We start from the raw sequence: 24481 nt of genomic DNA on the forward strand, positions 1-24481 counted from the left end.
GGTCCCATCAAAGCATGGGCAATGACCACACAAAATAATATTGTCAGTGTTTGTGTAAGGATAATCAACTTAACCAATTTAAATGTAATTTATGGAACATTATGTGCCACTTTTTAAGTTGGTTGAAGAAATGAGATCTTAGCCATTTCCTCCACTAAAAGAATAAATACTTCAGCATTCTGAAATAATCATACTGAAAGGGTTCTATTGCTACCCCTTACTTTTCTTCATAAGCCTTTTCTTAAGAAGAAACATCACTATTCCATATGTAATTTCTGGTCAAGTATGGTATTCCTCTCATGATACTCTCCCGCTGCTATACCAAAGGGTACAGCACAATTGCTCTTCATTTCAGTAACTGCAGAAAACAGTGGTAGAATGTTCAAACATCGTACATGGCTGGGGAACATGTGGCCCTCCAGATGTTTTTGGACTCCCAACTCCCATCCCCCCCCCTTGCTAGCATGTCTAATAGCGAGGATGATGGGAGCTGTAGTCCAACAACTGGAGGGTCACAGATTCCCCAACTCCGATATATGACAAGGAAAACAGCCCTAAATTTCTGCTGTCAGTAGCAGAAACAATGAGCCTATGCTTTCTTTGGATTTTTCTCCTGACCCAACAGTTGAGTCCAAATAATCCTTATCATTTGTTTTATATCCTTTAAGTAGGCAAGACTCAGGAAGACCTTACCTGCTATTGAAATGTGGTTTCTGAGCCTGAACTTTTTATGACACATAATTGCCTATTATTCATACTCGGACCAAAATGAACTGCTTCTTGCCTCTGGATTCAAACATCTGTAGGCAGGACATTTTCTGTACGTGATGAGATTGGTATGACTTGAGTTTTCCCCTTAAATATTAGTCAAATATAGCTCACATTTTGTAGCATATCTACTCTACTGTCTGCATGAGACACTAGGAAATCTGCTGAGGCCTTTTATTCTGTTTGAACCCATTAGTATTAGGTTCCATGCAGAAACATCTTTATTACTACTGTCATTCCCACACTTTTTACTAAGACAAGATACTGAACTTTGTTTTCTTCAAAACCTGTTGTCAGTCCCATCCCTTTAACCAGGATTCGTTTATTTGGCACTTGGAGCTCTTTTGTTCTCCAGTTCCTCTGCCAGCAGAAGACCACTCACTCACCCAGAAGAATGGAACTATGGTTGGCTGTGACGCCCTTCCCTGGCTCTCCCTGTCAGGTTCCTACCTGCGCGTGGCTACTGCCTGTCACTAGGCACCACCAGGGACTCCACCAGTCCAGACCGCTCTCTCTTATGGTTTCTCTCCCCGCTCTAGCACAGATCTCAACAGATCCCCCTGCTAGGCAACCACCAGTCACGTCCTAATACTAGTATTCCCAGAGACTCTGAATACTGGTATTGTTATTCTCTTCACCGCTGCCACCATTTGTTACAGTTTCCCTTCAGCCTTGGTCATTACCTTACCCTCCCTTCTGGTCTGTGAAACCCCAGCCAAGGATCAGGCCTTTGGTAAACCAAATTAAGTCTTTATTAAAGATAACAAAGCTAACAAGATTAACAAGATTTCTTCTTAAGGCACATAAGCATATGGTTTTACTCAATACTAATCCGAACTCCACCCCCCTCCTTCTCCACTCTCTCCTGGTAAACCACTCTCTCAAACCCACCAAACAACCCACTCTTCTCCCCCCAGATTCCACTCTCACTCTTCCTTTTATACCTTCAGCCATTTTAAACACTCAGCCAATCATCTAGCATTCTACTGCCCATTCACTCCCCCTCCTCTTTCACTCCACTTACCATGTATCTTCTAAACAACCAACACTTACCATATATACATTAATATAGGAACATCACATTTCCCCCCCCCCTTAAACAACGGCAGAGTATTATTCCTGTTCCAGGATTTATACGTTGCGTTAACAATATAAACAAGTCTCTATGGGGAAAATGTCTTTCTTTGTCCCTCCGTCTGGTCACGTCACTGCAGTCCCGGCCACTTGCCTGGAAAGTCCATCGGCCAGTACATTGTCCTTGCCTTTTATGAACTGGAAGTCCACTTGATAGTCCTGTAGGGCCCAGGACCACCTCTGCAGCATAGTGTTATGGTTTTTCATAGTCTGCAACCATAACAAGGCCCGATGATCCGTAGTTACTGTGAATCTTCGTCCCCACACGTATGGGCGCAACTTGTTCAGTCCCCACACGACCGCTAGGCACTCCTTCTGGACCGACGAATAGTTTTTCTCCCTTGGCGTCAGCTTGCGACTCAGGTACGCCACTGGATGTCTGGTGCCTTCTCCTGTAGCAAGACGACTCCCAGCGCCAGGTCCGACGCATCTGTAGCCACAATGAATGGTTTCTCATAGTCTGGTGCTATTAATATGGGTCCTTGGCACAAGGCTTGCTTCAGTAGATCAAAAGCCTTCTGACATTCATCCGTCCATACCACATGCTCAGAACACTTCTTCTTTGTTAATTCATGCAAGGGGGTTGCTATTTCCCCAAAATTTCTCACAAACTTCCTATAAAATCCACCCACACCCAGAAATGCCCTTACTTGTTTTTTGGTTAAGGGGATAGGCCACGCTTGTATTGCCTCCACCTTGCTCCATAAGGGGGTGATTTTCCCACTCCCCACCTTATGTCCTAAATAGATTACTTCCTTTAGTCCAAACTGGCATTTCTTAGCTTTTATTGTGAGGCCTGCTTTTCTTAAGGCCTCCAATACTGTTGTCAGGTGTTGGACATGCTCAGGCACCGACTTGCTAAAAATGGCCACGTCATCGATATAGGCCACTGCAAAATCTGACATGCCTCGCAACACAGTATTGATTAGCCTCTGAAATGAACTTGGTGAGTTCCTTAGTCCCATGGGTAAGGTCACAAACTCATATAACCCATCTGGTGTACTGAAGGCAGTTTTGGCTCTGGATTGCTCGTCTAGTTCCATTTGCCAAAATCCTTTACAGAGATCTAGTGTAGAGATAATGGTTGCTGCCCCCAATAACTCTAACATTGCGTCTACCCTAGGCATAGGATACGCATCTGGGACAGTAATTTTATTGATTAGCCGATAATCAATGCAAAACCTTGTCGTTCCATCTTTTTTCGGAACCAGGACAATACTTGAGGCCCAGGGACTGATGGATTCCCTGATCACTCCTAATTCCAGCATATCTTCCACCTCCCTTTTGATCTCATTTAAAATTTTCCCATTCACACGGTACGGAACAGATCTGATTGGGGCATGATCTCCAGTATCAATGGAATGTATAACTATACTGGTTCGGCCAGGTTTGTTGCTAAAGAGATTCCTATAGGTTTTCAAAACTCTCAGAATCTCTTCTTTTACTTCCTCCTTCACCTCCTCTGACCATTCCACTTGATCTACCCCTCCTTTGTCTTTGCTTTCCTGTACCAAATCTGGAAGTTCAGGCCCACTTCCCTCAGGGAATAAGGTAACTTGCAACACCTGTGCATCCCTGGTATGGTAAGGCTTCAACATATTTACATGAACCACTTTGCTTTTGTTTAATTGGTCTGTGGTGATTACATACGTCACTGTGTCAAGCCTTTTCTCTGTAAGTTAGCCTGTAATTTGTCATGTTTCCTGGGTATGAACGCCATAACCATATCTCCCACATTATACACACGTTCCCTGGCTGTTCTGTCATACCAGTAACTTTGCTTCTGCTGAGCTTGACTGAGATTCTCTTTCACCACTTCCATCATTGATGTTAATTTATTGCGGAATTCCAATACAAAATCTACTACAGATGTTTTGTACTCTCCCAGGGTTCCTTCCCATGAATTTTTTAATAGTTCCAAAGGTCCCCTCACTTTTCTAGTGAACATGAGTTCAAAGGGTGAGAAGCCTGTTGACTCTTGAGGGACTTCTCTATATGCAAATAAGAAGCATCCCAACCGTTCATCCCAGTCTTGTGGGTGATCTTGAACATAGCTTCTGATCATATCCTTCAAAACGCCATTGAATCTCTCTGTTAACCCATTAGTGGCGGGATGGTAAGTAGTGGTCTTTAGATGTTTTAGACCACAACATTTCCACATACATTGCATCACTTCTCCCATGAATACACTGCCTTGATCCGTCAGCACTTCATGAGGGAAACCCAGCCTCATAAAGATTTTTAATAAAGCCTCTGCCACTACAGGGGCTTCTACAGATCTTAGTGCTTCTGCGTCTGGGTACCTGGTGGCAAAATCCACCACCACCACTAGATATTTCTTGCCATGCCTTGTGGGTTTGGAAAAAGGGCCCACCAAATCTATTCCCACTCTATAAAAGGGTTGTCCAATTATAGGAAGGGGCTTTAAGGGTGCCTTAGTCTTTACTCCACTTTTTCCCACCTTTTGGCATATTCCACAAGATAGACAATGTTGTTTTACATCTTTGGAGATGTTTGGCCAATAATAATGTTCCGCCAATCTCCTCTTGGTCTTTTTTATTCCCAGATGTCCTGCACATGGGACATCGTGGGCTACCTCTAGCAATCTGGTTCTGTATTTGCTAGGCACTATCAATTGCTTCACTGGTTCACATTCATCCTTTCTCTCAGCGGGCATCCACAGTCTATATAAAATCCCATTTTCACACACAACTTGATTCCTCAGTTTGTCAGTGAAAGGAATCTGTTGGGTCAGAGCTTGTTCCTTTATCTGCTTCAAACTTATATCTTTATGCGGCTCTTCCCTGAATTGCTCTGCTTCTTTCTTATCAGAGACCACTTGATACAGTTTGTCTCCTTCAGCAGGCCCGCTAGTGGTTGCTATGGTGACCTGAGGCTGGTTAACAGATTCCACCCTGTTTGTTTCAGCCCCCCTTAATATGGCTTCTTTTTCTCTGCCAATTTGCTGTCTGGTCACTACATATATCTTTCCTTGGGCTCCCATTACATCTCTTCCCAGTATTATTGGTTCTTGTTGCTGGGCATTAATGCCTACTTTATATCGGCCCTCTCGGCCTCTCCAAGTCATTTCCACCAGTTTGCCACAGGCAAACTTTCTGGTTGACCCCTCACTCCTTGGATAGTCACAGTTTCCTGAGGTAATATTACCTCAGATTTTATTAAATCTGGCCTCAGTAATGTCTGAGCGGCACCAGTATCAAGCAATGCCCAATAATTTGCCCCTTGTACACTCACTTCCTCTCTCAGACTTGAATCAAGGTCTGTTACTTCTGTCCAGTTTATCTGGCAGAACTGAACCTTTTTCGCTGTTTCTAAAGCCTTGGGCTCTGTTTTCACTGCCCTTGTCTGAGCAGGATTACTAATGGGGTTGGCAACCTCACATTGAAAACGTAGGTGCCCCGGTCTACCACATTTGTGGCATAATTTCTCCTCACTTTTAGGGTACACAGATCCACTCTGGGGTGTCCTGTGCCCTTCAGATTTTACTGGAGGACTCACTCGCTGTGGTACCACATCCCTTCTGCCAGCATTATATGGTCTGGGTTTAAAATCTCTTGATGTTTTCCCCACCCAGCCAGTTCTGTTGGAGGCGAAGTGATCCGCCATCTCTGCGGCCTCCTGCACCGATGTAGGGGAACGGTCTTTGACCAGGAGCCTTATTTCTGGTGGTAACTGATGGTATAATTGATCCAATATCATGAGGTTTTTCACCTCCTCCACAGACTGAGCTTTTGCACTTGTCAGCCATTTCCCAAATATGTCCATCAGTTTTGCCCCCAGCTCCACGAAAGACCTCCCTGTCTGTATCTGGCAGTTTCTGAAAAGCTTTCTAAAATAATCAGGCCCCAATCTGAATCTTTTAAACACTGCTTCTTTGAATTCAGCATAGGTGACGGGCCTGTCTGAGGGGAAATATTGGTATACCTCAGCCAATTCCCCTTTAATCAGGTTTGATAAATACTGCATGTATTTATCTTCAGGTAGCCCCCACAACTGAGCTGCCTTTTCAAAGGTGCTGAGATAAATTTGAGGATCTTGACCAGGCTCATAGACAGCAAAGTCCTTTGGAGTAATTTTTATTTTTGCTCCATCTCTGTCCTTTCTTGTTTCATCAGAATGAAACTTCTCTCTTTCAAATTTTAACTTTTCTACTTGTAATTCAGCATCCAATGCTCGTTGCTGCTCCCTCTCCTCAAACACCATTCTCATTCTCTCAGTTTCCATCTTCAACTTCTCAGTTTCCAACTCCCTCTGCTTGTCTTTTTCCTCAGCCTCCCATCTTAACTTCTCTCTCAAGTACTCTATATAAGCGGGATTGCTTAAAAATCCTTCTGGGGTCTCTTCTCTGACAGGTTATTTTTGCTGGGCAGTTGCAAATCCTATAAGTGCTACCCTCAATTCATCTACCCCTTTACCCTCGTGAGGTAAATTGAATGTTATGCACTTCTCCACCAGCTCCTCTCTTTTCATTTTTATGTATTCAGCCATGGTGTTTGAGTTCACTCACTCTTTGCCACACACTCTTTGCCAGTCACTCTCACAAGTAATCTTGATTTGTTATTTCTGTTTGACACACCACTGTTAGGGATTCTCTAGTATTCGTATCTCACTGCTACAGCCAACACCTGCGACGTATTCTCCTGTGTTCGGATCCCACCGCTACTGCCACCACCTGTGACGCCCTTCCCTGGCTCTCCCTGTCAGGTTCCTACCTGCGCGTGGCTACTGCCTGTCACTAGGCACCACCAGGGACTCCACCAGTCCAGACTGTCCTTTTTTATTGTTTCTCTCCCCGCTCTAGCACAGATCTCAACAGATCCCCCTGCTAGGCAACCACCAGTCACATCCTAATACTAGTATTCTCAGAGACTCTGAATACTGGTATTGTTATTCTCTTCACCGCTGCCACCATTTGTTACAGTTCCCCTTCAGCCTTGGTCATTACCTTACCCTCCCTTCTGGTCTGTGAAACCCCAGCCAAGGATCAGGCCTTTGGTAAACCAAATTAAGTCTTTATTAAAGATAACAAAGCTAACAAGATTAACAAGATTTCTTCTTAAGGCACATAAGCATATGGTTTTACTCAATACTAATCCGAACTCCACCCCCCTCCTTCTCCACTCTCTCCTGGCAAACAACTCTCTAAACCCCACCGAGCAATCCACTCTGTTTCACCTCATCCACCCCCAGATTCCACTCTCACTCTTCCTTTTATACGTTCAGCCATTTTAAACACTCAGCCAATCATCTAGCATTCTACTGCCCATTCACTCCCCCTCCTCTTTCACTCCACTTACCATGTATCTTCTAAACAACCAACACTTACCATATATACATTAATATAGGAACATCACATTGGCTCTCCCCATCATTTGAGAATACTCAAATATTAGAATAATAGTGATCCATTTAGGTAACTAGTATCACACACATGGATCGCTTACACAATTTTTAGTTCAGATGACAATTTATTATTAATAATAAAAGTCACTCAACAGAAGCTCAAATTGGCTTCCAGAGTAAGTTGTATCTCCACACTTGCCCACTTTTGTTTACTTTGTCTTCCATTAGCTTTTAACAGAGATTCACTGGTGGGAAGCCATTACTGCAACAGTTTCTTACTGGTGCTTACAGGAAAGTTCAAAGCGCTGCTTTTGATTTCTGATCCTCTAATTACTTAAGCTAAACTTATTTAAAAGACTGTGAAGAGTTCTCTTTTAGATCTCATGATATCTAAGATCAACTTTGGATACAATACTAGACGTACTTGCTTGAGAATAATTTTTATGAAACCATGGAAAGTCTTACTTTAAAAACACTAAATTGCCTATGTTGGTGGGGTTCAGAAAGTCAGAACATGTAACATCAATTTTACATCAATTGCACTGGCTACCAGTGTGTCCAAGCCCAATTCAAAGTGCTGATATTAACCTTTAAAACAGGTGGAGAAACTAGTTCCTCAGATGGATCCCAACTTCCATTAGCCCCAGCCAGCATGGACAATGGTCAGGGATTATAGGAGATGTAGACCAGAAACATCTGGAGAGCTACAAGCTCCTCACCACTATGTGACTTTGGACCAAGTTATTTAAAGGACCTCCTTCATCCACATAACCCTACCCTTATATTAAGATCAGTTTAGATTCCTGCTTGTGTGCCTGCTGGTAAGATTGATTAGGTCAATAGACATGAGCGACTATTCGTTCTTAGTGGTGGCCCTATGACTATAGAACTCCATTCTAAATGAATTACACATGGTTCCTTAATTGCTGGCTTCCAAAAGGGGTCTTAGAAGCAAATATATTTCAAGCTGCCTTTCCTCAATGTTTTAGGCTATGTGACTCAGGCAGATCAATCCTAATTCCAGCTGGACATCATTGTGACATGGCAGAGTGGTATAGTTATCACATCCACCACTCATTCTGGTTGCAGTGGAAGGTAGCCAAATCTTGTTCCACACTGGAGCTAGGATAGGTATTAAGAACAATGCCATAAAGAGATATCAGTGGGGGCAGCTCAGATCCAGTGCATGCTGAGCTGTCTCAGCCCCTCCCTACACCCCATTTTGGAGCTTTCAGCAGGCAGAATGGGGAGACCTCCACACACATCCCGCTTCCATGTAGTGGATTGAAGATTTGGATTGCACCATTTGCAAAACCCTATGGCTTTATTTAAGACTATGATGCCAAAGTGCTGTCTCTCAGTAATTAATTGTAATTTGATGTATCAACTATTTATCTATGTATCTTTTCCTTATTATTTATTTATTTATTTATTAAACTAAATAACTATTATCAATCAATCAACATATATTTTCCTATTGGAATCATATAAAAGGATCAGCCTTTTGCAGCTAAGAATCTCCAAACTATAGGCCATGATGTATATGCAATATGTGGGTAAGTCATGATCTTACACATGTATCCATTATGGCTGTTATTCTCCTGAATGAGTTTGCTCAGTGTAGGAATATATTCCTTGTCAGGTCATCCTCACATAAGTATAAGATTCCTTTAAAATGCAAATTTTCTTAAAATCATGTTAAGATTATTCCTAAAAGATATATGGCTACTTGAGTCAGGTGATTATTAGCATCAGTGAAAAAGGCAACAATGGCCATTATAATGGTGCTGCATAGAAATATGAGCCCTCATTCCTATGCATTTTTAACATGCTTAGAGGTAGAATTTGAAAATGATGTCTCACAATGGGAACTGACATGCATGCTCCAAGCAAAAGAGATCTTTCCCAGCTGGTCCCCTCCAGATATTTTGGACTACAATTGATGGAAGTTACAGTCCAAAATACCAGGAGGGCACCAGATAGGAAGAGGCCAATTTAACCTGAAAAGACTCCCTAGAAGTGACATTTCATTTTCTAGGTAACTGTTGAAGGGGTGAAGAACCCAATCTTTTTTTTCTTAAATTGTTGAAATTGTATATTTATATTCCTGGCTTTAATGTATACCACTTCAAGATCTATTTGATAATAAGTGGTCTATGAATGACAAATAAATAAATCCTTCATTGTTGCCTGTTTCAAGGTCCTGCAAGGCTAGGTAGGGAACTGCTCCAAAGCATCTCATACTGCTCTTGAGCAGTGCTTTGTCATTACCCTCCTCTACACTTCTCTTTCATTGCTGTTACCCTCCTCTGGAGGAAAGATCAAGGAACCAACTGTGAATCATGCAGCCTGGTAAGACCCTTCCCCCTCTGAACTGTGTTGATGGATTGACTGCCTGTTAACTTTCATTTTGCTTTGTGCTTATGTATTAGGCCTAGGTTTTTTTTTTTGGTACTGTTGAATTTACTCTATGTTTGTTAAATTGTTAATTTTGTCCCATTTGAATTTATTAAGTTTTGCAAAACTGGTTTCTCTTCCCACCCCAATGTTTTGTATTCTAAGTGGATGTTTGTTGTAAGCAGTTTGGCGTGGAAAGGTGGCACAGAAATAAACAGACCCAAGACAACAGCTACAAGGATAATCACTCACTAGTAATTCCGGGATTTTATTGTCTTTAAATTGCCATCTGGGCTACCTTTTAGTAATGTGTTAAAGAGAAACAGTTTGAGCACTTATGAAAAGTGCTATTATAAAAACAAGTCCAATAAGTAACAAACTAACTAACCAACAATTCCATAAAAAAAGTTAGAGTTTGCAATGTAACCAATATCTTGATAAAGAAAACAAGGCATCTAACCATAGGTATCTGCAGGAATTTTACTTAGGGGTGGGATTTTTCCAGGGGCTGAGGGCAAAGTAGAACATTTAAAGTGGAGACAAATAGTGCATGTACATTTTTGTTATATCTCAGGTTCTACAAATGCTAGCTCATTCTTTAAAAAAAAAAAGAAAAAAAAGAAAGCTGGAAATGTGGGGATTATGGTTCATCAGGGAGCCTGCCTCTCTACCATGGACACCTATGCATCCAACCAACAAAAACAATCACAGAATCATAGTAGAGTTGATCAGTCCAACCCCATGCCCACTGCAGGTATCCAAATTGACAGCATATCCCACAGGTGGCTATCCAGCTGCTTTTTGAATGCCTCCAATGTTGGAGAGCCTGCCCCCTTCCTAGGTAATTAATTCCATTGTTGTACCACTCCAACAGTTTAGGAAGTTTTTCCTGATGTTCAGCCAAAATCTGGCTTCCTGTAATTTGACTTTATTATTCTGTGTCCAGCACTCTGGGATGATCGAGAAAAAATCCCAGCCCTCCTCTGTGTTACAACCTTTCAAGTACTTGAGGAGTACTATCATACCTCCCCCCTCAGTCTTCTCTTTTCAAAGTTAAACATGCCCACTTCTTTTAGCCTCTTCTCAGAAGGCTTTGTTTCCAGTCCTCTGATCATCCTTGTTGCACTCCTCTGAACCTGTTACAATTTGTTGGCATCCTTTTTAAACTGTGGTGTCCAGAACTGGATGCTGTACTCAAGATGAGGCCTAACCAGTACCAAATAGAGGGAAACTAGTACTTCACGTGATTTGGAAACTATACTTTTGTTAATGCAGCCTAAAATAGCATTTGCCTTTTTTGCAGCCACATTGCAGTCTTGGCTCATATTCAGTTTGTGATCAACAACAATTCCAAGATCCTTCTTGCATGTAGTATTGCTAAGCCAAGTATTCCCCATCTTAAAACTGTGCATTTCGTCTTTTTCCTAGGTGTAAAACTTTGCACTCATCCCTGTCAAATTTCATTCTTTTCAGCCCAATGCTCCAGCCTATCAAGATCACTTTGATTTTGTTTCTATCTTCCAGAATATTAGCACATGGCCTTAGCAACAATTCCCAACCTACCTCTCACCTAGGACAGCCCACTCGCTTCCCCTCTCTCAACCAACAGACTCTCACTCTGCCATTTATGAGCAGCTTAACACGAATCTCTCACCCAGTATCAACCACTATTATATCAGAACATTCTGGGGCAGATAGGCTCTAGGATTCAGCCTGGCAAATTAGGATGAGTCCGAGATTAGGGTACCTCACGCTTTCCCCTCAAAAGAAAGAGTCAGGTTCCACCATTTAGATCTAGTCTACCCATAGAACTGTGGAGCAGTGACTTTCTAGAATGTTCCCCTATACCATGCAAACAGAAAAGCACCACCACCCCATGGACCAAAACAGCCTTCCTTAGTGCAGGTTGGGGCTAATGAGAGCTGTAGCCCAAAACATCTGGAATGGCCCAGGTCAGGGAAGGATGGGGTACAATTTTTCCCGGGCTGGGTGTGTTCCGTATGCCAGCGTTCAAAGATGGTAACCGACATCTTACTCCGCAGCACGTGTGGACATAGCGTCACTATCGCGTAATCACAGGCGCCCACAGACATATAGGTTCAGTGCGCTCAAACTCGGGCTTTAATAGGGAGAGCATTCCAGAAAACACGGACTGGCAATTTGGAGCGACCTCTGTAATTAGACGTGAGACGTTGGTTCAACGACAACCTAGCCTAGCCCTTTCCCGTCATGCACCGCAGCGGTGAAAGCGTGGGGGGAGGGGGAAGGAGCAGCTTCGCTTTCCCGCGAATTCAGTTCAAAGGAAGAAGAAGGGGGAGGGGGGAAGGAAAGCTCCCAGCGGAGAAGCGCGCGGTCCAACCAAACTCTTGCAGAATCATTCTGCCGTCACGCCTGGGCGGGATCTCCAGTGCCCAATGATCCGGCGCGGCGCCATTGCGGGAGCCAATGGGCGCACGGCGGTGGGGGCGGCAGCGGCGGCGGCGGCGCCGTCGGGTTTGGCTGGACAGAGAGGGCGCTTGAGGAGACGGAGCGAGGGGGACTTCGAGGAGTTCAAGCGCCTTCACTTCCTCATCTCCTCACCTTGCTCATCTCTGGTCCTTATCTCCCTCCCCTGCTCGCTGCCGATCCCCGTGTCGCCACGCTCCCGCCCCCGCTCCGGCGGAAAGGCCCTCATGGCTCCCCAAAAGCACGGAGGCGGCGCGGGGCCCAGCTCGGCTGCTCCTAGCGGAGTGGGAGGCGCCGTCGCTGCCACTGCCACGAGCGGAGGTGCTGCCGGTGGATTTGGCGGCTCTACCTCAGCCGCCGCGCCGGGCGGTAAATCCGGTGGCGCTGTCGGCGGAGGTGGCGGCAGCAGCGGTTATTCTGGCGGCAGCGGCGGCGGCGGGGGTTCCTCGGCGTCCTCAGCGGCGGCTGCTTCGGCGGCGGCCCTTCCCCCGGTGAAAAAGCCGAAGATGGAGCAGATCCAGGCCGACCACGAGCTCTTCCTTCAGGCCTTCGAGAGTGAGCTTGGGGTGTTGGGGTGGGGAGCGAGCGAGGGTCGAAAGTAACAACTCCCCGCTCCTCCCGCTGCCGCTGCATGCCCGAATCGAGGCGTGCTAGGCGGGGAGGAAACAGTGTCGGCCGTTCTATATGGGACGGCGGGGCTGCCTTCTTTTTCCCGTGTGCCCGCGATGTGAGGCTTCCTCAGGTCCTTCGGCGGGAGGTGTTGCTGTTGTTGTTGTTTGCTGGGGAGGGGGCGGCGGCTCTGTTGCTCTTCTGTCAGGGTTGTCAGTCCCAGGGGTGCCCATAGGGAAATCCGTGCTTCATTAATTGTTACATTAATGAGGCAATGCCACACACGCCCACCTCTGAGCTTTTCGGGGGCAGTCAGTTTGCTCCTCTCTGTAGGATTATGTTTTGGGGCTCGAGAGAGAGCGCTGAGGATGTAAGCTGATACCATGTTGTTTGATGTGTCTTCGACTCTACCCTTGAGAACTTCTTCGGAAATAGGAATAAAGACACCATCGGAAAGCGATTTAATGACTGTCCTCGTTCTACAAAATAAAACTTCCAAAGTTGAGATTTTGTCAACTATAAGAACAGTTAAGGGAGGCATAGAGGGTTAGACAGGTTGCCTAAGGTTTAGGAAGTTAAAAATTGGGCCAAGGTGGCTTATTCTACTTAACTGCTTAGTACAAATTTCAGACTTACCATTTAAGATTGCATCATAAAGAATGAAGGTGTGGACAACTGTGGTTTAGAATAAGTAATGGAGAATGTGTGAAGGAAACTTGTGGCCACAAATTAGGCCCAATTCCTAATGAAGAGTGCCCAGATCCAGTGTTTGTTGGCCTTGCAAAATCACTGGATGCGTAGAAAATTTTTTAGCTGATTTTCCCATTTGGTTGACTAGTTCTTAAACTTAACAGGCTGAGTTCCAGTAATTTTGATCTAACGGGACAAAACAGTTTAAAAAACCCAGTTGCCCTTAGAATATTTAAAATTTCTTCTGATTCTAATGACAAAAGAACTTGCTTGTAAAATGAGGTTGTGAATGGAGGTTGTGAATGGTAAACCTCTGATATAGTTTATTGGATTAGATTTAACTTGCATGGGAGTGGAAAACAAATGACATTGTCTGGTGACTTTCTTAGTTCTTAGAAGTCAATTTTCCAAGTATTTGAGAAGTTTTCTCCTAACATGGTTAGATTTTTTTCAGAGGTTTTGTAGAAAGTTGTAGGTTGACAAGCATACTTCTTGTGTAAGCATCTGAATATTCATTCTGTGTCCCCCCTGCTCCACTGTGGATTTTTCTCTCTCTGTAAATACTGTTTTTCATAGAGGCTTTGCTAATAAAGTAGCTTCCCTTGGTTTTTTAAGTGTCAGTAACATAAACCTCCATCTTCATAAAAGTATTTTTAATTAAGTTATTGGTCTTAATGTTGTATGTTCAGGGTGTTTTATTGCCTAATACATAGAGCCACATTTACCAATGGTAGCTGGGGTGTCGCACAGTAACAGTTTTTTTGTTGTAGTTGGTAGTTACTAGATTACTACTTGAAAGTTCCCACTCACCTCATTACAGTCCAGGTATTTATATAATAAACATGTTTGATGTGAGTGGATGATGTTGCATATTCAAATCTGTTATGCTTATGGAAAAACTAGTCAAGTGTCAAATTGATTGCTTTATAAAAGATTGCTTTACTTTCTCTCACAGAACCAACACAAATATACAGATTCCTACGTACCCGCAATCTTATAGCTGTGAGTAATTGTTAATCTTTGTCTTTAGTTTTATAGAACCTCTCATGGCAATGTTGAATTGACTTTTTTCCTTTTCTGTTGCAGCCAATATTCTTGCACAGAACTCTTACTTATATGTCCCACAGAAACTCCCGAACAAACATAAAAAGGTAACTGGATATTAAAAATGTTTATTTAATATGGTAAAGTCATCCCCTCTGCATCAAATGAGATAATATTGTGGAACTGTCCATGTATTGTATGAATGGTAACTCTCTGAAATTGGCACCAAAATTCATTTGGCAATATTCAGTTGAAAATGAACTTAATGACTGCACAGCATGCGTTTATGTAAGAGAGGCTTAACATTGTAACGTATTTGTCTTAAATTGCGGTTTGGTTTGGTTTGGTTTGCAGTATGAGGTTGGAAGTGGCAGGTGTTTGGAGATTTGCTTTCTTGATGCTTAGCAATGAAAAATATCAGCTGTTTGCTAGCAAAGATGTTAAAGATTGCGCAGATCAAAATAAGCATAAAATTTGATATACATAAGTAATTAAGAGTGTTTGCTAATTAATGTGGAATAGTGCATGCCATTTAGCTGTTACTGCTTTTGCTACTACATCGTAAGTCATAATGCTGCTCTTCAGGTCAGTGTGGCTAATACTTTTATCTTAAACGTCTTGGTATAAAGTATTTATAGCCAATGCCCGGCAAGGTAAAAAAAAAAAGGTATTACTAACCAACTGTTCATATTTGAGCTCTCACAGTGGGTTTAACAATCGGGAACTTGAAATACTAATACACTTAAAAATAATTAAAACTGCCTTTATCTTTGAGTCCCTTGCAACATAATGTTTTTATCTGAGATAAGCTACAAAGATTAAATTTGTAACTCCACTTGAATGGAACTAGTGGTACAAAACACTGAGTCAACAAGATACACGTAACATACATCAGAAGATGGAAAGAACATAACAGGGATTAAAATGTAAGACCTACACTGTTTGAAGGAATGGCATAGAAAAGGGAGCTACGGTGGGAATTAATCCTTAAACATATAGAGCTGCTGTGAACTATTAAAATAGATATCAACACATTTAATGTAAAAAGGTTTAATTAGTCATAAGACTATAGTGGAGTAAAGTTCAGTGAACACCTTAGAATATTGTTGGATATTTGTAAGAATTGAGTTTGTGTGCTGTAGGGTGTTAGTGCAGGCAAAGCAATAAAGCCTTGATCGTATTCTGATTCTGGGATATTTCATCAAAGAACTTATCATGTTTAGTACTCTAGTAGTCATTGCTGCTACTGGATGATGCGGAATACTTGCATGTAGTTTTTTCCCTTGTATATCTTCTTTTTCTTGTATATCTGGTATTGAAAGAGCACTGGCTACTCCATGCTAATATAATTTCTCAGACCAAATCTATTTTTTTCTCCAACAGTATCTTACATTTAGCCATTTAAAGTATTGGAGCCTGCTGCTGCAGATTGTAAATGAAGATTTTTTTTTACTGCATCACCTGTACTTTGCTTATATTTGTCTGCAGTGTACTGAAGAAAGATGACTTTGCTATGTTTGCATGTCATGGTAAGCCATAAACCATGGGTTGCCCTGTATGAATGAACTGTGTCTGCTTCACTCTTTCACATGCCTGCTTGGAAGAAACAAACCTAGCATTCCTAACAAAGGGTCATGGTTTGTTTCCCCTACTTTTAAAAAGCCATGTTAATAAGCCAAGGTTTGTTCTTGGCTTGCTGCTTGTAGATTGCTTGAGCATAATAAACCATGATCTCCGATTTGGATGTAACATGGTTTTATCCTCCCAGCATGAGTGAGAAGGAGCAAAGCAGGTGCTATTCTCCTGTGCATAGTAAGTCATAGCTTACTGTCATGTGCAAATGCTTCCATTATGTATATTCCTTTCTACTGCTGCAGCTAATTGGTTGAAAGCATTGGTGAAAATCGTACTCTAGTCTATAAAATGGCCTAGATTTTTACCTTTAATCTTTAAACATTTGGCAAGAAATTGCATCCAAGAAGCCAGGAAGTGAAGCTTTTATAAATGAGAGACGTTCGCTATCTCTTCCATTTATGTGACATAAATGGCTAGTTTGGATCGGCTATTAAAATGTGTTAAAGCTTATAACTCCTTGAGGTGTTCATAAAAAAATACTAATTTGCAAACACAGTAATGAGAATTGCGAAATAAGGTGATACAGGTAGGAACTCTATTGTAGGTGAATGATTGTTGTTTATGGCTGTCAACTATTTTGCAAGAAGTAAAATTATTTGGTTCAAATTATTTTTCTGTCTTTTATACTGAAGTGTACTCACGGCAGCTCACAACTACAAATTGTAAAATACAAACAATGAAGTGGTAAAAACCAGTAGTTGAAACGAAGAGGCCAAATTAGAAGAATGCGTGCTGAAATAAAATTTTCTTCACCAGTAACCAAAAGGCAGGATATGAGGGGGCCATGCCACACTTCTGTAGAAGAGCCACAGCTGAGAAGTCCCACTCTTGTGCTCGCTCACCATACTTCAGATGACATGGGAACACATGAGGGCCTTTCATTATGGAATCTAGAGGAAGCCTTCTGTTGTGGAACAGAGTTCTTGAGCAGATTCATACAGGAGATGGTGATTCATGGCCTCACTATCTAGGACTTCAAAAATCAAAGCCAAGCCAATCTTGAATTGAGTTTGGAAACAAATTGGTAACCAGTGCAGTTGATAAAGGATCAGAGTGATGACCTCTGACCTCCTGGCCGTTGCTGAATTGCTGGGAGCTGTGTTCTGAACCAATTGAAGTTTCTGGACTGTCTTCAGGGGCAGCTTTACGTAGATTGTGTTACAGTAGTCCAGCCCGAATGTGGCTAAATTATTTGAGGCTTAGGTCCAACCTCTGCAGGGAAGAGTATAGCTGGTATACCACATGGGGTTAGTGAAAGATGCTACTGGCCAACACTCCTACCTGTGCATCTCAGCTGAGTACTGGATCTAGGAGCACTTGCAAGCTGTAAACCTGCTGCTTCAGCGGCAGTTGTAACCCCATCCAAACAAGGCTGACACGTTCCTTAGCACTGCCAGATCCTCCAAGTAACAGTACCTTTGTTTTGCCTGGATTAACAACAGTACCTTTGTTTTGCCTGGATTTTTCATCCATGCCCAAGCCAAAATTGCTCCAAAGCACTAGTCTAGAGCACTTATCTTCCTGGGATTGGACAGTAGAAGCTAAAGGTAGAACTGGGTGTCATCTGGATAAACACCCACAGCCATACCTCTAGACAACCTCAGCCAGCAGCTTCATGTAGATTTTAAACATGGGAATAAATGGAACCCTGTGGCACATCGTAAGGCAAATGTTATGGGGCACAGCAGCACTTCCTGGAACTTACCATAGAGAGAAGTCTGAAGCCGCCACAGTACACTGCCTCTCAGCCCTATCCCAAGTAGGTAGCCCAGAATTATGCCATGGTAGATTGTATCAAAAGTGTCTCCAAGGTCCAGAAGAATCAACCGGATCACACTTTGCCTGTCCAACATCAGGGCAACCAAGGAAGTTTGTTTCCTAAATCAGGCTGGAAATCGAATTAGAAAAAAATCCTAACAAGTATTATTCAAGAAAACCTGCAGCTTGTTTACCACAATGTGATTAAATATTTTAATCAAATTGCAGATTAGAAACAAGGCAAAAGTCATTCATATTGCGGGATTATGCAACAGTATTTGCAAGAGGGGCTTCACAGTTATTTTCTTAAGTCCTGTGAAACTACCTCTGCAACCAAACCCTGTTCTGACTGATTTTACAAGCCAGGATGGACAAGAGATCAAGCGTACAAATGATGGGTGTTCCAGTTTCAAGAATCGTGTCCAAATTGTGCAAACTGAAAAGTATTCTTACCAAAATGATGACATGGAAACATAGTGCCAATCAGGGCTGGCTTTAAAATAAGCATGTCATCTAAGAGTGGATGTGATGATTTTGTCTCCAATATGTCTTACAAACTGGGTAGCATGTCAGAAGTCTGATCCTTTTTGCCCCCTTGGCCAGGATGTAACAAGGTGCTTAACCTGGAACAGCCCCAGTGATGGCACTGAATGGAAGAGATCATGACAGAGAAAGAGACTGGGCCCTAAAATGGAACCTATGAGCATTTGGAATCAGCCTGAGTCTTCTCCCATTTCCGCTCTGGTCACTGCTTTACTAATTTCACCACCCCCAACTACTCATAAACCAAGGAGAAAGTTTGACTCTGTGGGAGAGCAGAGGATCACTCTTAGGTGCTTTGAGAGCCTAGACAATTTCCACATTCCAGTCATACCCCAGGATGGCAATAGGAATGCTAATCATATTAGTAATGAAATCCTCCAGAGACATCAGGAGACCATCCGGATTCATAAGCCTCCAAGGATAGGCCATTCCAATAGGCTGTCCTTGTGTTGAGGTCAGAGGACGTTCGTAGTCTAAAACTAACTAGGTAGTAATCTGTTCATGAAAAGGAACCACATCCAGTGCCACTACGCAGTTCACTCTCTTCCTGCCCAGAGCAGAAGACCAAATCTAGGTCAGAGATAACCTAAGACAGACCCAGGGTTTTGATGGTGATGATGAATTCCTGATCTGCAGTTGACAATGCAGCCCTGGTGTGCATGTTGAAGTATTTCAAGATAAGCCAAGGGTTCTCCCAACACCACCTCTAGTAGTTGAGGCAGGGAGATCATTGGGCAAAAGTGTGGACAGTTTACCAACAGAATCCCTATCGTGCCTCATAAAGCCAGTTTTAAGTACAAACACAGGAAGCTTAGCAGAGTGCTGGACAAAGCTCCTTGAAAAGGATGGATTCCAACGACCAGGGTGACACCCCCATGTGTTCATGCAGTTCAGGCTGCTGCTGTATCAACCAACCTAGTGGGAAGAACCAAGAGAGATTTGCACCCCCTCCCCCAACCAGATCTTGGTAATATACAACAGGTCCACTTTCTCATCCAGAATAAAATCCTGGATGAGTGTTGTTTTTGTGATCACTGACCTTGCATTCATCAACAACATTTAAAGACTCACTGGATTGCTGGCAAGGCTACCTGAGTTATCAGGACCGGAGGAAGAGGGGTCAGAGGTGAGGAGAGAGAATTGTGTGCTATCTTACTTTCCCATTACCAGGCATGTTCTTCACTATCCCAAACCTCTTCTTGCCATACATATGTTCAATAACAGGGCCCCATCAGCCTGGCCTTACAGACATACTCCTCAAAACAACAACAACAAAGTACTTCACAAATCTGTAGCAGCAGTTCCCCGCAGTTTCACGGTAAAGGGCTGCAAGAGTAAACAATTCATAAACTATTTTTTTAAAGCCTTGAGCTGCAAAGGCACCAAAATACAATGTTTTTTACATTGAATTATTAGAGGCACAATTTCTATGTGTTCTAAAATATTTTTAATGATAATTTTTATAGGATGTAAAGTAAAATTGCTTGGCTTAATGCATAATCAGTTTTTAGAAAAGCATCAAAATGCTGCAACTACAATTGCTGGTTTTCTGAATGCAAGAGGGCTACCTGCCTGGATGACTTTGGAATATGTGGTACTCATTTTGGAGTGGATTGTTTTGCATAGAGATATTTTCATGTTTCTATTTGAATAAATTATTTACAAAGTTATGAAATCTCAACCCTATAAAGGACTTGTGCTGCTGTTGCTTTTTTACTTTGGTCCTTCACTTTACCAATTGTAGTTAGGCCTTATTTGAAATTTCTCATAATGTTTCTTAAAAAGTAGGTTGATGGCAGCTCCATGAGTAACTTGGATGTTATATAAACGTTTTCTCAAAGTATTTATATTTGATATATCTACAGTCGCAGATTAAAGTACTTTCTAATTACCAACTTTAATTTCTCAATCATTCACAACTTGAGAAATGAAAGTACTACGGCTTGACAAATCCAGTGCAATCCAGTGAAACATTTAAAGATCCATTTGATAGGAAACCAGCATATCTCAATTCTTAATTCTGTTTTACTGTTTGGCAGGCTGATGTGAACAATGAAGCAATTTTGTTTAGTTATCTCCATGGAGAAATACATCTGGCTAACACTTATTGGGTCCTTCTTGTGCTGTACTATACCTAATGTCCAGTAAAGGGCTAGTCATATAATGGCACCAGTAGACTACTAAGCCTGAATATTTTTAGTGTGAGGAATGTATGTGGCTAATATTCAGTTGACCTCCCACAAAACAAATAGCAATTCTAAATTCAAATTGTAGAACTCAAATCATGATGCCTTTGTGTCAACATGCTGTGGTCTGAAGGCACATAAGGCCAGCTCCCTGCTTAAAGCTAAGCAGGGTCAGGTCTGGTCAGTGCCTGGATGGGAGGCCGCCTGGGAACCATATGTAAGCCGCCCTGGGTTTCGTGAACAAGAAAGGCAGGGTATACATGTAGTAAATAAATGAATAAAATACTGAAACATTTTGAAAATAGCCATGGCTGAAAAACACTTGAAATATTTAAGGATTAACACCACACAAGACAGCAGCATTCTGTGCTATGTTGTGAAAGATGTCACAATTTTGGGTACCTGGGACTTTTCTAGGTCTACAAAAAGGTATTGGAAGAAATCTTTATAAAACAAAGCTTACAACATAATGGAGATCAGTGAAATTTCAAAAACAAACTTTTATTACAGGAAAACATTCAGAGTAGACGGGATGCTGACGAAAGTAGAGAAAACAAAGGGAGAACACGACTTGCAAAGGTAAAATTAATTTTATGCACTGATAATGTTTCAGTAACAGTGTTTCAAATAGGACTAAATATTTTCTATGTCAGTAGAAGTCATGCAGAAGTATGACATGAATTATAATGAAATTCTGAGAATAATTTACATCTGCTCCCATAATAAAATATCTACAAACTAATTCTGCTGGAGGTATTGTGTGTGGTGTCTGTTTGTTCTCTGGTAAACTTGTGCTATAACATTTAGCTCTTAACACAGATGAAATAAAACATGAGATGTGTATAGAAGGCTTCTGTGCACATTCTTCCAAATAGGTACTAAACATGCAGACTGGATCTAGTAATGTATTTTTTTGAAATTTCATTGATTTCCATTATGTAGCTGAATCACCATTTATTCTGTACTGTGTGGATTAGGATGGAAATGTACCTTCCCTTCTATTATTATAGGTTGCTTGTTGCCACAACCCCTTGTTGTTCAAGACCATTGTTGCATTGAGATCAGTGAATATCCTGAACCTTGGACAGTTTAATTCTTGCTCTAATGGAATGTCTTCAACTAGCGCCAAGGGGATTTCTCCCCTCTCCACTAGCATATGTCCTGCACCATTACCATATCTGCTCTGGAGGGTTGGGTGGAACCCAGAACTGACGTAGGGCGACTGCTGGGAGAGGAGAGGGGGGGAATGTTCAGTTACAAAAGGAAAAATCCTTGCTCTGACAGAACATTCAACTTAGAGTGCTACATTGAATACAACCCTTTGTCAGAAAACCTGTATAAAAATACCTGTAAGTTGTTTGACATATGTTATGGTAGAATTCTCCATGTAATTTATTGCAAATTGTTGACAAATAGATGCTGACATTTCATGGAGCGAAGGTTGCTATCTAACTGGAAATTTAAATACAACCAGCACACTTTATGTCACTTTGTGTATTTGACAATCTGGGGGGAGGGGGGTTGAAGAAGAAAACAGATGACCGATTTATCTCTAAAAGAGTCAAATTGCAAGACTGCTAAACAAAAAGGCAAAACTACTGGAAAAACTGATGTCTACCATCAGTTTATGGAGGCTTCAAACACAAAACTGAAATTAAGGTTCTGGCCATCTGATCTTATTTATACATGGTGGATAAGAATAAGTTAAATAACGAAGATAATAATTGCTTTAAAAAGCAATAATTTATATTATAATCATACTAGTTGTTAGAAGAGTAGGTATCCCCTTGAAATCACAGGTTCATAGTTTGGGAGTAATTCTGGATCCAGCCTAGACCCTGGCTTCCCAGTTGACAGCTGAGGTAGAAGATGTTTTTGCCCAGTTTAAGTTGATGTGCTACCTAGATCCATTCCTCAAAGGCAGATTTGGTTAGGGTGATCACATTGCATATGATCTTCGTGGGGAAGCCTTTGGAGAGTGTTTGCAGAATTAAACTTGTTCAAAATATGCGGCTAAGGTGTTAAATGGCTTTCAAGGGCATTTTACACCATTGTTAAAACAGATGAATTGGCTCCCAGTTGTTTTCTGGACCCAATTCAAAGTGCTGATTAGGACTTTTAAAGCCTTGTATGATTTGGGACCAGAAGGGTCACTTTCTCCATTATGAGCCTGTTCAAGTATTAAAATCATCTGCAGGAGCCCTTGTGCTCCTGGGACCAGAGAGAAGGCGTTTTCAGTGGTCTTGGAACACTTTCGAACCCGCTTTCCAGAGAGACCTGCCTTGTTGCTTTCCCTGATTAGTCTTCCACTGCAATGTTAAAACCTTCCTTTTTAGGCAGATCTTTACTTTGTTAATGATTTTAGTGCACCTGATTGACCATTCTTAAAGTTTTAATGTTTTTGTTGCTCTGATGCTTTTAGGTAATTAAGTATTGTTTGAATCTTGATTGTATTGTATGTATTTATTTTTGTCAGCCACCTTAAACTTTTTGGAAAGGTGGGATATAAAGAAAAATAATTAAATGCCTTTGTTTACACTTTCATGACCTTGTTTAAAAACTTGAATTTAGCACAACACCAAGCTATTTTGAACTTGTTAAAATAAATATGGCCCTGCTACCATTTATTTTATTTAAGCAGTCTATAAATCTTTAAACAAGTATACACGTGATAATTATCGATAAAACAAAGGTAGAATCAGTGAAACCTTTAAAAACAGATAACTAAATTATATGGGTTGCAGCCAGTGCTGGCATTCCACTTGTGCAACCCCTTCCTCTCCTCTTCCCTGCATGCAGCCCCCATCCACCCTTAAAATCTGCTCCAGAGAGTTGGGGGAATCTCTGGAACAGATTGGTGGGAGGAGTAGAGCAAGGGGAAGTTCGGTTGCCAGGATGGAAAAAACTGCCCACACAGCATTGGATACAACCTGATATCTGGGTAGGCTTGCTGAAAGACAGTTTTCAGCAGGTTCCTAACACAATATACCAAGAGCACCTACCTGACCTCAATAGGCAAAAAATTCCAAAACATAGGTGCTGCCACAGTAAAATATTGACTCCTCGCAAATCATATACATCGTTCTTGTTTGCAAATGATGTTAGACTGTGGTTGGTTAAACTCTGTGGTTGGTGTTGTATGTGAACCCTGCCTAGTGGCTTAACTGTGGCTAGTTTACTGCTAACTAGCCATGAACTGAAGCCATGGTTTGTTACAATCATGGCTTGGCATTATGTGCAACCCCAACACCCTTATTTAATCATGGAAGGGTGTTGACTACCCCACCCCAGATGCTCACCAAACTAAAAGGCATAAGGGAAGGTTAGCTGGGAAACAATCCATGGTTTAATTGCCTGTTGAACAACCAGTGGTTTGTTACACACCATAGTTTAGTAATATATTTGGACTAAACCTTTGAGTAAAGTCTGCTTTTCTATATAAAAAAAATAAGTGTGGCTGGGGCACCTCCGAGCAGAGATCTGTCTAGTTAGCATCCTGTTTCCCACAGTCGCCAACCAGATACTTCTAGAAAGCCTACTAGTTAATTACAAAGTCAGTAGCCCTCTGCGATGGCTATCCTCCCGTAGCTGTTCTTCAGTGGCATATCCATGGAAGCTGTGTATAGCTGTCATAGCTATTAACTATTCATCTATCCTTCATGAATATAATTGCTCTTTAAATTAAGCTAGCAGGGGGCTGCAGATTCCATATATTTTGTTGCATGAAGAAAATACTTTATTCTGAAATGTCATGCCAATCCAACTTTATTGGGCAAGCCTATTCATGTATGAAATGGAGAGATGGCTCTCTCGCGTGCGTTCTCTCTCCCTACCTTCTCCGCCCCTTGCATAATTTTATAAACTTCTGTCATACAGGCCTGAAGCCAGACTTCCCCCAGGTAGAATCC

General features: G+C 41.9%; 1 protein-coding gene across 2 annotated transcripts in view; it reads left to right on the top strand.

The window, feature by feature from the left end:
• The first annotated feature begins 11988 nt into the window (after window positions 1-11988).
• The window catches only part of SUZ12 (SUZ12 polycomb repressive complex 2 subunit), a 39280-nt gene continuing 26787 nt past the window's right edge, over window positions 11989-24481 (top strand). Inside the window, exons 1-4 of one of the 2 annotated variants that reach the window (XM_061615342.1) lie at window positions 12011-12663; window positions 14363-14409; window positions 14494-14558; window positions 21084-21152. In XM_061615342.1, the coding sequence (XP_061471326.1) occupies window positions 12078-12663; window positions 14363-14409; window positions 14494-14558; window positions 21084-21152 (767 nt within the window). In that variant the 5' untranslated portion in view covers window positions 12011-12077. Of the gene's footprint in view, window positions 12664-14362; window positions 14410-14493; window positions 14559-21083; window positions 21153-24481 lie in introns of both variants that reach the window. The other variant, XM_061615343.1, reaches the window with a different exon arrangement.

Source organism: Rhineura floridana, chromosome 3, assembly GCF_030035675.1.
Source record: "Rhineura floridana isolate rRhiFlo1 chromosome 3, rRhiFlo1.hap2, whole genome shotgun sequence".
Lineage (NCBI taxonomy): Eukaryota > Metazoa > Chordata > Lepidosauria > Squamata > Rhineuridae > Rhineura > Rhineura floridana.